This window comes from Oncorhynchus tshawytscha, linkage group LG16, assembly GCF_018296145.1.
Source record: "Oncorhynchus tshawytscha isolate Ot180627B linkage group LG16, Otsh_v2.0, whole genome shotgun sequence".
Lineage (NCBI taxonomy): Eukaryota > Metazoa > Chordata > Actinopteri > Salmoniformes > Salmonidae > Oncorhynchus > Oncorhynchus tshawytscha.
The window spans coordinates 58443260-58456079 of NC_056444.1; the positions used below are offsets into that span (position 1 = coordinate 58443260).

At 44.1% G+C, this 12820-nt stretch overlaps 1 protein-coding gene across 3 annotated transcripts; it reads left to right on the forward strand.

The window, feature by feature from the left end:
- The first annotated feature begins 92 nt into the window (after positions 1-92).
- Positions 93-6732, forward strand: si:dkey-32e6.3. 3 transcript variants are annotated; one of them, XM_042299421.1, is made up of 6 exons: positions 93-713; positions 1008-1402; positions 2753-2913; positions 5100-5232; positions 5369-5568; positions 5616-6732. In XM_042299421.1, the coding sequence occupies exons 1-5, from the start codon at positions 398-400 to the stop codon at positions 5543-5545; spliced, it is 1182 nt and encodes a 393-aa protein (XP_042155355.1). In that variant the 5' UTR covers positions 93-397; the 3' UTR covers positions 5546-5568; positions 5616-6732. The 3 variants fall into 3 exon arrangements, 2 of the variants coding, with proteins under 2 accessions (XP_042155355.1, XP_024231346.1); XR_006079081.1 differs by having other exon boundaries at positions 94-713; positions 5369-5741; positions 5883-6732; XM_024375578.2 differs by having other exon boundaries at positions 94-713; positions 5369-6732.
- Positions 6733-12820: the final 6088 nt, after the last annotated feature.

A 12820-nucleotide genomic window follows, 5' to 3' on the forward strand; every position in this document is an offset into this window, starting at 1 on the left:
AGATGGCGCTTCTTACTGTATTTACTTGCAGACGCCACACTACAGTAAGAGAAGAAGAAACGGCGTTAAAGAATAAGGAAGTAAAAAACATTTTCTGGCGCTGAGTCGACGGAAAAGCCGGAGTGTGGTATTTTTATGTGACTAGTTGTACCAACTTAGACAGCTCTTTTAAAATATGTTTTGCAAAAAGAACCTGTTTTGACAAGTGTAATAGCTGTCTTATAGCCATGTAGCTAGTTAGCTACAAATACAGCTACTGTTGTGGACGAAGAGGTTCTGGTTTCAGTCACTTGTCTTAACCCTCTGGCTATTATCAATGACAACTTGGTTAGCAAGCCAACGTTAGTCAAAGAAAATCCGGTTTCCACAACCGATAATTCGAGAGTGGAGCCACATAATGGCATACTGCGACAAGACAGGTGATCATCCCCCAGCTTCTCTAAACAATGAGGACAGTCGTAATGGACATGACCCGGCGACAGATAAGCACCCGACTCCACACTCCAAAGGAAATGCGAACGATTGCTGTTCCACTGAAGAAGCCCGAACAGTGTCTGTCCCTCATGGGTTGTGTGTAAAGAAGAAAAAGCTTGTCCTTCACGTTGACCTCAATAACACCATCTTGGTGTCTGATGCTGTGACAAGTCAAGGAACTATTGCAGCGTTGGATTACTTTATTTCCACAGTGACATGGGGACAAATGAGTAAACAAGGTAAGACCAGGTTGCAATATAAGTAACAAGCCTCTGAGGGGCCAGGCGACCTCAGTCTAAAAGGTTACTTAGTTCCTACATGTAGACAGTTTTATTTGAAGTAGTGGTCTATGAAAATTAAACTATTTCTCAATGAGCAAATGCACCACTTACAATGTAGTGGCACACCTCTATCCTTTTTCTATAAATGACATGAGAATTCAATAAAGTGGAGTCACTTCTGTGCCTACCTGCCATGGTGATGTCATTGTTGTGTGCAATTGCTTAACACCTGCTTCTTTATCTGCTCTGTAGGTAAGTGGATGTGGATGAGTGACTCACCTTCCCTACTTCCACCATGTGAGGGTGCTGTCAGCTACTACTCCCAGTTTGGCCGGGTGGCAGGTTTCACCAGCTCCACTGCAGGTCAGCGGTTCCGGTGCGTGCTGGATGAGCACCTGGCGATGCTGCGATGGCCGAAGGAGCTGAAGGGGGACAAGGAGCTGGCTGTGAAGGGGGAGGATGGGCAGCTGTACCACTGGATCTTGCCCTCCTTCTTCCAGCTCCTGAAAGACCTGGTGGCGGAGGGGAGGGACTTTGCTATCCTGTTCCGCACTTTTGGCTCTGACCTTCCCCGCGTGCTGTCTGCAGTGTCCCGTGCCCTCACTCAGGGCTCCCACCCACTCTTCCCTGACCTTCCAGCACTTAAGGTAAATCCAATTAAAGTAAAAAATAAAAGTGACACAATAAAATAACAATGATGAGGCTATATACAGGGGATACCGGTACCGAGTCAATGTGCTGGGGTACAGGTTAGTCGAGGTAATTTGTACATGTAGGTATGGTTAAAGTGACTATACATAATAAACAGCAAGTAGCATCAGTGAAAAAAACAAAAAGGGGGGGTCAATGCAAATAGTCCAGGTGGCCATTTGATTAATTGTTCAACAGTCTTATGGCTTGGGGTTAGAAGCTGTTAAGGAACCTTTTGAACCTAGACTTGGCGCTCCGGTACCGCTTGCTGTGCGGTAGCAGAGAGTCTATATCTGTGACTTGGGTGACTGGAGTCTTTGACCATTTTGATGAGTGCTTTGGGTTGTGGGTGTGATGCTGGATGTGGTGTCACTAGGACAGTAGCAATAATGACTGTTGTCCTGGCATTTTACCAAGCTCTTACTCACAGGCTACCATATTAAATGGGCACATTGCTCTTATCATAATCACTACTGTTAGCTAACCTGCCAATAGCCCAGTACTTGCAATCATTACTCATTGTGGGCTGCTCTCTGTTGCAGCTTGTCATTGAGAGGGTGACACCCTGTTACAGGTGGATGTGCTACTGAGAGTGAGTCATAGTCCTTTGAGAAAAATTATGTTCTTCCTCCTCTGCCTGATTTGAAGAGGTCAACCACAATCACAATTATAGACCCATTTTTAAGCTTGGGCCAAGTCTGTTTCATCTGAAAGACTACAGTTAGTGTGTTTGTGAGGTTGTGGCAGTGGGATATAGGGGTCAAAAATCTGATCTGTAAGCTTGTTCCCAGATGTTGGAACAGTGCCCTGTTCAGAAAGTCATTCACAGTGAGATGTAGGGTGGGTGGTGCGACTCCCCTGGGTATAGAGTGTGCCTGCAGTCTCTTCTCAGCCCCCTCAGTGTGTTCTTGTACCTGTTCTTTTACTGGAGCAGAACACATCGATTTCTGCTAGGAGGAGGCTCAAAGGCTGCTACGGCACACACAGTTAGCTGCAATAAAAAAAAGAAGCATCCAGATGATTATTATTCAAACTGTCTCCTGTCAAGGGCTATTTGTGTAAGGCACAGAGATTGAGGGTGAAGAGATTGAGGGTGAAAGAAGATCATTTGATAGCAGGTTTGGAACTTGCATGACCTGTAAGCTTAATTGTTTCCTCTGATTCTAAAATGATAGCTATGCTGAATTACAGAGGATTTCCATCATTTCTGCTAGATACCTGATACCTGATACATCTCTAATAGGCTGCTGGTCAGAGAGAGATAACAGATGCTAAAGCCAGCTGTGTTCTTTCTGCACCCTCCCCAGCTGAGTGTGAATGAGACGCCAGGCCAGATCCGCTGCAGTAAGAAGGGGGCGGTCCTGACCCGGGCAGAGGAGCGTCTGTCGACCCGTGACGGGGAGCGAGCCCTGTACCAGTACCTCAGCTCTGTCCAGTGCCTGGGGGGCTTCCAGGACCATTTTGACTGGTAGATGGACTTTTTTTCCAAAAGACTAGTGGCTAGCCTAATCACACCAATGAAGGCACTCGAGTATTGGAGGTGCAAGCTTATAAATCCATCTTTCAATAGGTAATTTAGTCCAAGTTTGAGTTGTAATGGAGAGGTTCTTTCTGTATTGTCCTCAGTGAAAGTTTCAGTCTCGTTGATGTAGTCATGACTAGAGGTCGACCGATTAGGATTTTTCAACGCCAATACCAATTATTGGAGTATTTTTAAAATGTTTTTATTTATTTGTAATAATGACAATTACAACAATACAATGAACACTTTTATTTTAACTTAATATAATCCATCAAAATCAATTTAGCCTCAAATAAATAATGAAACATGTTCAATTAAATAATGCAAAAACGAAGTGTTGGACAAGAAAGTAAAGGTGCAATATGTGCCATGTAAAACAGCTAACGTTTAAGTTCCTTGCTCAGAACATGAGAACATATGAAAGCTGGTGGTTCCTTTTAACACAAGTCTTCAATATTCCCAGGTAAGAAGTTTTAGGTTGAGGTTATTATAGGAATTATAGGACTATTTCTCTCTATACCATTTGTATTTCATTAACCTTTGACTATTGGATGTTCTTATAGGCACTTTAGTATTGCCAGTGTAACAGTATAGCTTCCGTCCCTATCCTTACCCTTACCCATCGCTCCACAAAAGCCGCGGCAACTACTTCAAGGTCTCAGAGCGAGTTACGTCACCGATTGAAACGCTATTAGCGCGCACCCCGCTAACTAGCTAGCCATTTCACATCGGTTACACCAGCCTAATCTCGGGAGTTGATAGGCTTGAAGTCATAAACAGCTCAATGCTTGAAGCACAGGGAAGAGCTGCTGGCAAACGCACAAGAGTGCTGTTTGAATGAATACTTATGAGCCTGCTGCTGCCTACCACCGCTCAGTCAGACTGCTCTATCAAATATCAAATCATATACTTAATTATAACATAATAACACACCGAAATACGAGCCTTAGGTCATTAATATGGTCAAATCCGGAAACTATCATTTTGAAAACAAAACGTTTATTCTTTCAGTGAAATACGGAACCGTTCCGTATTTTATCTAACGGGTGGCATCCATAAGTCTGAATATTCCTGTTACATTGCACTCCCTTCAAGCTTAAAAATATGCTAATACGAATCATTGATTCGACTTATATACTGAGTAAAAAACATTAAGGACACCTGCTCTTTCCATAACAGACTGACCAGGTGAATGCTATGATCCCTTATTGATGTAACTTCAATGTTATGTCATAATTACGTACAATTCTGGCAAATTAGTTCGCAACGAGCCAGGCGGCCCAAACTGTTGCATATACCCTGACTCTGCAATTAACGCAAGAGAAGTGACACAATATCCCTAGTTTAATATTGCCTGCTAACCTTGATTTCTTTTACCTAAATATGCAGGTTTTAAAAAATATACAGTGTATTGGTTTTAAGAAAGGCATTGATGTTTATGTTTAGGTACATTCGTGCAACGATTGCGCTTTTTGCGCAAATGTGCTTTTGTTAAATCATCCCCCGTTTGGCGAAGTTGGTCTTCACACAGTTTGCAACGAGCCAGGCGGCCCAAACTGCTGCATATAGCCTGACTCTATTGCACAGAACGCAAGAGAAGAGACACAATTTCCCTAGTTAAAAGAAAATCATGTTAGCAGGCAATATTAACTAAATATGCAGGTTTAAAAATATATACTTGTGTATTGATTTTAAGAAAGGCGTTGATGTTTATGGTTAGGTACACATCGGTGCAACGACTGCTTTTTTCGCGAATGCGCTTGTTAAATAACCGTTTGGTGAAGTAGGCTATGATTCAATGATAAATTAACAGGCACCACATCGATTATATGCAACGCAGGACAAGCTAGATAAACTAGTAATATCATCAACCATGTGTAGTTAACTAGTGATTATGTTAAGATTGTTTTTATAAGATACGTTTAATGCTAGCTAGCTCCTTTCTGCACTCACATAACACATAGTCAGCCTGCCATGCAGTCTCCTTGTGGAGTGCAAAGTAATCGGCCGTGATCGGTGTTCAAAAATGCCGATTACCGATTGTTACGAAAACTTGAAATCGACCCTAATTAATTGGCCATTCCGATTAATCGGTCGACCTCTAGTCAGGACACTGGGCTCTCTATCTGTAGGTGGGCCAGGAACACCTACTCCATCCTGGGAGGGAAACCTCTGTGGGTGGACCCCTTCGACCAGGATGTCCAGCACATCTTCATCGATGACAACATTCGACAGAATGACAAAGACACCATTGTCCACCCAAAGGTGTGTTTTTGCCTCGGTTAATGTGCTTTTGGATGGTTTATGCATACTCATATGGATGTGGATTAGTTTCCCCTTGCAGATAATTTTTTTGCCTTAAATATCATGTTGTTTCTGTTCTTGTTCCATGGTTCTGAAGGTGTTTCTAGACCGAGATGGCTCAGAGACCCGCACAGCCTCCACCTCAGAGCTGTATGACCTCTGTCTGGTCCAGAACGACCTGCTCAAGGCCATCTCAGACCCAGAGTACTTCACCCAGCGCATCAGCATCTGCCAGGAGAACTATGACAGGAACCTTCAGCAGGGGGCAGGCTAGAGTGGTTTGTCTGTAGCCTAGAGGTCCAGGGTGAGAAGGGGTTGGGACAACTCAGGTCTGTAGCCCAGAGGTCCAGGGTGAGAAGGGGTTGGGACAACTCAGGTCTGTAGCCTAGAGGTCCAGGGTGAGAAGGGGTTGGGACAACTCAGGTCTGTAGCCTAGAGGTCCAGGGTGAGAAGGTGTTGGGACAACTCAGGTCTGTAGCCCAGAGGTCCAGGGTGAGAAGGGGTTGGGACAACTCAGGTCTGTAGCCTAGAGGTCCAGGGTGAGAAGGGGTTGGGACAACTCAGGTCTGTAGCCTAGAGGTCCAGGGTGAGAAGGTGTTGGGACAACTCAGGTCTGTAGACTGGAGGTGGAAGGTCAAAGGGAGCTCCTGCAGTTGCTCCAACTCGTCCTCTAAGGTCAATATTCTCAGGGTGTGTGACACTGGCAACCAATATATTGCATATGTAGAAGGCATTATTTTGCTGCTGTTTTTAAATTATAATAAATATTTAAACAAAAAAATGGTAATCGATAAAAAGGCATTGTTTATGTATACCAAAATGTGTTCAGAAAAGACTTGAATGGTCATACTTGAATGTTTCTAATATTACAAAGAGAGAGAGCTGCGTGGTTGAGCAGTAAGACTTAACTGTTACAACTTAAATCATACTCTAGTCTACAGACAAGTTACTTTAATATTAACCACAATTAGTATTACTGTTTGACTATTTATCATGGCAAAACAATGGATGAGTTTGACCTAATATAATTTGGGTTTATGTGGTTTGGAGTTTATTTGCACTGAAAATTACTTTTCTTTCTTTGAAGCGCTCTCATGTGGATAAAAAGTATATATCCAGGGAATGTGTGTCACGCTTTCTCTTGAAGGTTTGTCATAGTGGTGGATGAGGTGAGTGGCCCCGTTACAATGTAAAGCTCTTTGGGTGTCTAGAAAAGCTCTATTCACCGACTGTACAAAACACTAAGGACACCTTCCCTCGGGGCATGGACTCTACAAGGTGTCAGAAGTGTTCCACAGGGATGCTGGCCCATGTGAACGCCAACGCTTCACATTTTCTGGATGTCCTTTGGGTGGTGGACCATTCTTGATACTCACGAGAAACTGTTGATCTTGGAAAAACCCAGCAGCGTTGCAGTTCTTGACCCAAATGGTGCGCCTGGCATCTAATACCATACCCCGTTCATAGGCACTTCAATATTTTGTCTTGCCTGTTCACCACCCTCTGAATGGCACACACACAATCCATGTCTCAATTGTCTCGAGGCTTAAAAATCCTTCTTTAACCTAAGTTACATCAATAAGGGATCATAGCATTCACCTGGTCAGTCTCATGGAAAGAGCAGGTGTCCTTAATGTTTTTTACTGAGTATATAAGTCGAATCAATGATTCGTATTAGCATATTTTTAAGCTTGTAGGGAGTGTGGCATTTGACTACTGCAAATTTGAGACACTTTTCAAAGTAGCACATCACAATCACCAGGATGTGGGTAATTGTGGAAGATAAAGGCGTCAACATGCTTCAGTTCAGCTAGCACCTAGCCAAACTCAGCTTGGAGAACTGAATGAGTGTGCTCGAATACTCCCTTAAAAGACCTTTGCTTGAAAAAAGCAACAATAGTATTTTGTCCATTTTGAGACTAGTTGTATACACTTCCTCATACTGGTCAGAATAACTCAAAAAAAAATTGTTCATTCATTTTTATGTTTTTGCCAAGGAGATCTTAGTCGTGCAATTTTACATTTAACTGTTTGGTGTAGTATTTTTCAATGAGAATTTTTTTCATGAAAACGACTTCTCTCCTTGAATGACAACAAAGACTTAGAATCCCTATTGTTGACCAATCACCGACCAAGAGGCGTAGACTTCGGCTACTGACTTTGGCTTGCCTCTAGAACATTGTTTTGTGTGTCCGAACAGCCGGGAAAAAAACTTAATTGAAGTCCGAACAAAACGAACAAAAACAAAAACGAACAAAAACACCCCAGTGCCGTCATTATATATGCACAAACTGTTTTGACTGGGAAGCATGCAGACGCCTTTTAAAAAGCACAATCAGGCCTTTGACTGCAATTATACAAGAAGAGGCATGGGGCATTGTTGCTAAGGCAAAGTCACATTTGATGGGAGATCGATTCAGATGCAAAATTGTCTGTTGGACCGACTGACTGTTACCTTATCATGCACTCACAAAGTCAGTCTGAATGCTTGAATCTGAATATACTTAGTGTCTTTTTGTATGTCATTGTCTTGTGTCAGTTGGGGGACGAGTAACACGTATGCGTGACGCCACCTGACGTAAGACGATGTTTGTATGTTTCATGATGAACATTCTGAACAATCAGCTTGTGTGGTGTTCAATAAACCTCATGAGTGGAAGAAAATGTACCTTTGTGTGTGTGTGTGTGTGTGTGTGTGTGTGTGTGTGTGTACTGACCAAGTATTGATCAGAGTATTACTGTCACCTAAAAGCACAATTGATTTCCCCTCAGGTCTTTTGGATACAGTTAAGTGAACATGTCAAATCAATTAACAGCCTACACGGTGAACACGAATAATGTACATTGGGTAACAAAGTGTGTGTAGGCTAGTGAAACATAGTTCTTAGAGCATTTTAGTCTGGAAAATAGTTTAGACAGATTAGTAATGGCATTGTAACAAATAGTTAGCTCACTACATGTGACTGGACATTTGTAACCTGAAAGGAACATTATTGTGGAGTTTAACTGCCTGGTTAATGGAAAGAAATACTGTGGTCCTATCTCTGCAGACTCTTCAGCCTGGGCTTACCCAATCATCATCTCTGATCTCCAGCACAATATGGACAGGGTTGGCTAATGTGATGTAATGGTCATTGTTGTTGCCTGATTGCAGCAGCAGACGCTATGTCCTTTCATTACAAGCCAAATGGGGCAGAACAGTAGGTGTACAGTAGGGAGACTCCCTCACTCAGAGTACAATAGAGTGTGCATGTCCAGTGTGCTCATTGTGGTTTATGGTCTGTTCACAATACGAGGTTGTATTTAACTCCTGACTCCAAGTAAAGGTCTCCAGGGAAATCATTAGATTTGAGTTGTAGCCTGTGTCAGATTAACGTTATAAATATAAAACCTACATGGCATGATAGCCTATCACATACATTACAGTACATGTTTTCCCTTTGAAAGATTTGCCTTTCTTTTATGCTGTTTATTTTAGGCCCAAATAAAAAATGCACAGGGGCTTATTTAGCACTAGGTTTGAAATGGTACAAATTTTGCAATTTAAAATGTTTGGAACTGACACAAGCTACCATGTGGAAGAGAATTTAGAGACGCATTTAATTTGAGTGTAATTAGGTTCAAGTTATTGTCATGTGCAAGTACAGTGGAATGCCTTGCAAGCTCTTTCCCAACAATGCAACAATCAGTAGTATTATATAAAAAAGAACACAAGAAAGTAAGTAAGCTATATACAGTCAGTTCCAGGGTCAGTAGCTATATACAGGGTCAGTTCCAAAACCATATTTACAATGTGCAGGGATACTGGAGTGGTAGGGGTAGTTACTATATGTATAGGGGTAGGATGACTAGGCATCAGTATATATGATAAACAGAGTAGCAGCAGTATATATTATGATTGTATGTGAGTGTGTGTAGAGTCAGTATGAATGTCTGCGTGTTGTGTGTGTTTGAGAGCAAATTGTGTGGGTGGGAGTGTGTTAGTGAGTGCGTAGAGTCAGAGCAAAATAGAAGGGTTAATGCAGACCGTCTATCCATTTTGTTAGCTATTTAGTTAGCTACTTGGCTTGGGGATAGAAGCTGTTCAAGAGCCTGTTGGTGTCAGACTTGTTTGTTGCTCCAGTACCGCTTGCCATGCGGAAGCAGAGAGAACAGTCTATGGTTTGGGTGGCAATTTCTCAGGCCTTCCTTTCACAACGCCTGATACAGAGGTCCTGGATGGCAGGGAGGTCCAAATGATGTACTGGGCTGTCTGTACCACCCTCTATAGCACCATGCGAGGGCAGTGCAGTTGCCATACCAAGCAGTGATGCAGCCAGTTAAGATGCTCTGTGGTGCAGCTGTAGAATTTATGAGGATTTGAGGGCTTATTCCAAGTCTTTTCAACCTCCTGAGGGGGAAGAGGCGCTGTCCAAATCTTAGTGATTTGGACACAGAGGAACTTGAAGCTCTCGATCCACTCCACTGTATCCCGGTCCATGTGGGTATGTTCACACCCCCGTTTCCTGTAGTCCACAATCAGCTCCATGGTCTTACTGGTGTTGAGGGAGAGGTTGTTGTCCTGGCACCACACTGCCATTTCACTGACCACCTCCCTGTAGGCTGTCTCACCGTCGTAGGTGATCAGGTCTACCACCGTTGCGTCATCAGCAAACTTGATGATCGTGCTGGAGTCGTGCGTGGCCACGCAGTCGTGGGTGAACAGGGAGTACAGTCGGGGACTAAGCACACACCCTTGTGGGGCCCCCATGTTGATGGTCAGTGTGGCAAAAGTGATGTTGCCTTCCCTCACCACCTGGGGTCGGCCAGTCAGGAAGTCCAGGATCAAGTTGCAGAGGGTAGTTTTTAGTCCAAGGGTCAGAAGCTTGGTGACAAGCTTGGAGGGGACTATGATGTTGACTGCAGAGCTGTAGTCGATTTTCAGCATTCTCACATAGGTATTCCTCTTATCCAGGTGGTTGAGGGCAGTGTGGAGTGCAGTTGAGATTGTCGTCCATGGATCTGTTGGGGCGGTGTGCAAATTTAAGTGTGTCTTGGGTAGGGTTCCCCAACTGGCTGTGGTTTTATTTGGCCCTCCAAGTTTCCAGGGCAATTTTATTTCTTTCAAGTATTAAAAAAAAATATCCTTTTCTTTGTTGGACATAAAAGATTGTAAAACCACCAGGGCTTCCGTTCCAAGTGATTTTAATTTTGGAAATCTGTGCCCAAGTATTCCCACACATAATAGAGAGGTGATCGTACAATAACGTCAGCAAGGTTTGAAATGTTGTTTTAGTCAAATATCTGGTTGCTACTCTTGCGGTCAATTTGCTAATTCTTTGTAATTATGTTCTGCCCCCCCAACCATCTGCTCAAGAATAAATTGGCCTGCGGCTAAATCTAGTTGATGATCCCTGGTCTGGGATGATGGTGTTGATGTGTGCCGTAACCAGCCTTTTAAATAACTTCATGATTACAAAATCAAATCAAAATCAAATTTTATTTGTCACATACACATGGTTAGCAGATGTTAATGCGAGTGTAGCGAAATGCTTGTGCTTCTAGTTCCGACAATGCAGTAATAACGAGCAAGTAATCTAACTAACAATTCCAAAAAAAACTACTGTCATACACAGTGTAAGGGGATAAAGAATATGTACATAAGGATATATGAATGAGTGATGGTACAGAGCAGCATAGGCAAGATACAGTAGATGATATCGAGTACAGTATATACATATGAGATAAGTATGTAAACCAAGTGGCATAGTTAAAGTGGCAAGTGATACATGTATTACATAAGGATGCAGTCGATGATATAGAGTACAGTATCAACGTATGCATATGAGATTAACAATGTAGGGTAAGTAACATTATATAAGGTAGCATTGTTTAAAGTGGCTAGTGATATATTTACATCATTTCCCATCAATTCCCATGATTAAAGTGGCTGGAGTAGAGTCAGTGTCATTGACAGTGTGTTGGCAGTAGCCACTCAATGTTAGTGGTGGCTGTTTAACAGTCTGATGGCCTTGAGATAGAAGCTGTTTTTCAGTCTCTCGGTCCCAGCTTTGATGCACCTGTACTGACCTCGCCTTCTGGATGGCAGCGGGGTGAACAGGCAGTGGCTCGGGTGGTTGATGTCCTTGATGATCTTTATGGCCTTCCTGTAGCATCGGGTGGTGTAGGTGTCCTGGAGGGCAGGTAGTTTGCCCCCGGTGATGCGTTGTGCAGACCTCACTACCCTCTGGAGAGCCTTACGGTTGAGGGCGGTGCAGTTGCCATACCAGGCGGTGATACAGCCCGCCAGGATGCTCTCGATTGTGCATCTGTAGAAGTTTGTGAGTGCTTTTGGTGACAAGCCGAATTTCTTCAGCCTCCTGAGGTTGAAGAGGCGCTGCTGCGCCTTCCTCACGATGCTGTCTGTGTGAGTGGACCAATTCAGTTTGTCTGTGATGTGTATGCCGAGGAACTTAAAACTTGCTACCCTCTCCACTACTGTTCCATCGATGTGGATGGGGGTGTTCCCTCTGCTGTTTCCTGAAGTCCACAATCATCTCCTTAGTTTTGTTGACGTTGAGTGTGAGGTTATTTTCCTGACACCACACTCCGAGGGCCCTCACCTCCTCCCTGTAGGCCGTCTCGTCGTTGTTGGTGATCAAGCCTACCACTGTTGTGTGTCCGCAAACTTGATGATTGAGTTGGAGGCGTGCATGGCCACGCAGTCGTGGGTGAACAGGGAGTACAGGAGAGGGCTCAGAACGCACCCTGTGGGGCCCCAGTGTTGAGGATCAGCGGGGAGGAGATGTTGTTGCCTACCCTCACCACCTGGGGGCGGCCCGTCAGGAAGTCCAGTACCCAGTTGCACAGGGCGGGGTCGAGACCCAGGGTCTCGAGCTTGATGACGAGCTTGGAGGGTACTATGGTGTTGAATGCCGAGCTGTAGTCGATGAACAGCATTCTCACATAGGTATTCCTCTTGTCCAGATGGGTTAGGGCAGTGTGGTTGAGATTGCATCGTCTGTGGACCTATTTGGGCGGTAAGCAAATTGGAGTGGGTCAAGGGTGTCAGGTAGGGTGGAGGTGATATGGTCCTTGACTAGTCTCTCTCAAAGCACTTCATGATAACGGATGTGAGTGCTACGGGCGGTAGTCGTTTAGCTCAGTTACCTTAGCTTTCTTGGGAACAGGAACAATGGTGGCCCTCTTGAAGCATGTGGGAACAGCAGACTGGTATAGGGATTGATTGAATATGTCCGTAAACACACCGGCCAGCTGGTCTGCGCATGCTCTGAGGGCGCGGCTGGGGATGCCGTCTGGGCCTGCAGCCTTGCGAGGGTTAACACGTTTAAATGTCTTACTCACTTCGGCTGCAGTGAAGGAGAGACCGCATGTTTCCGTTGCAGGCCGTGTCAGTGGCACTGTATTGTCCTCAAAGCGGGCAAAAAGTTATTTAGTCTGCCTGGGAGCAAGACATCCTGGTCCGTGACTGGGCTGGGTTTCTTCCTGTAGTCCGTGATTGACTGTAGACCCTGCCACATACCTCTTGTGTCTGAGCCGTTGAATTGAG

Coding starts and splice junctions, on each gene's coding strand:
- si:dkey-32e6.3 (XM_042299421.1), top strand. CDS start 398: ATGGCATACTGCGACAAGACAGGTGATCATCCCCCAGCTTCTCTAAAC. Junction 1,403..2,752: donor CTGACCTTCCAGCACTTAAG/GTAAATCCAATT, acceptor CACCCTCCCCAG/CTGAGTGTGAATGAGACGCC. Junction 5,233..5,368: donor ACACCATTGTCCACCCAAAG/GTGTGTTTTTGC, acceptor ATGGTTCTGAAG/GTGTTTCTAGACCGAGATGG.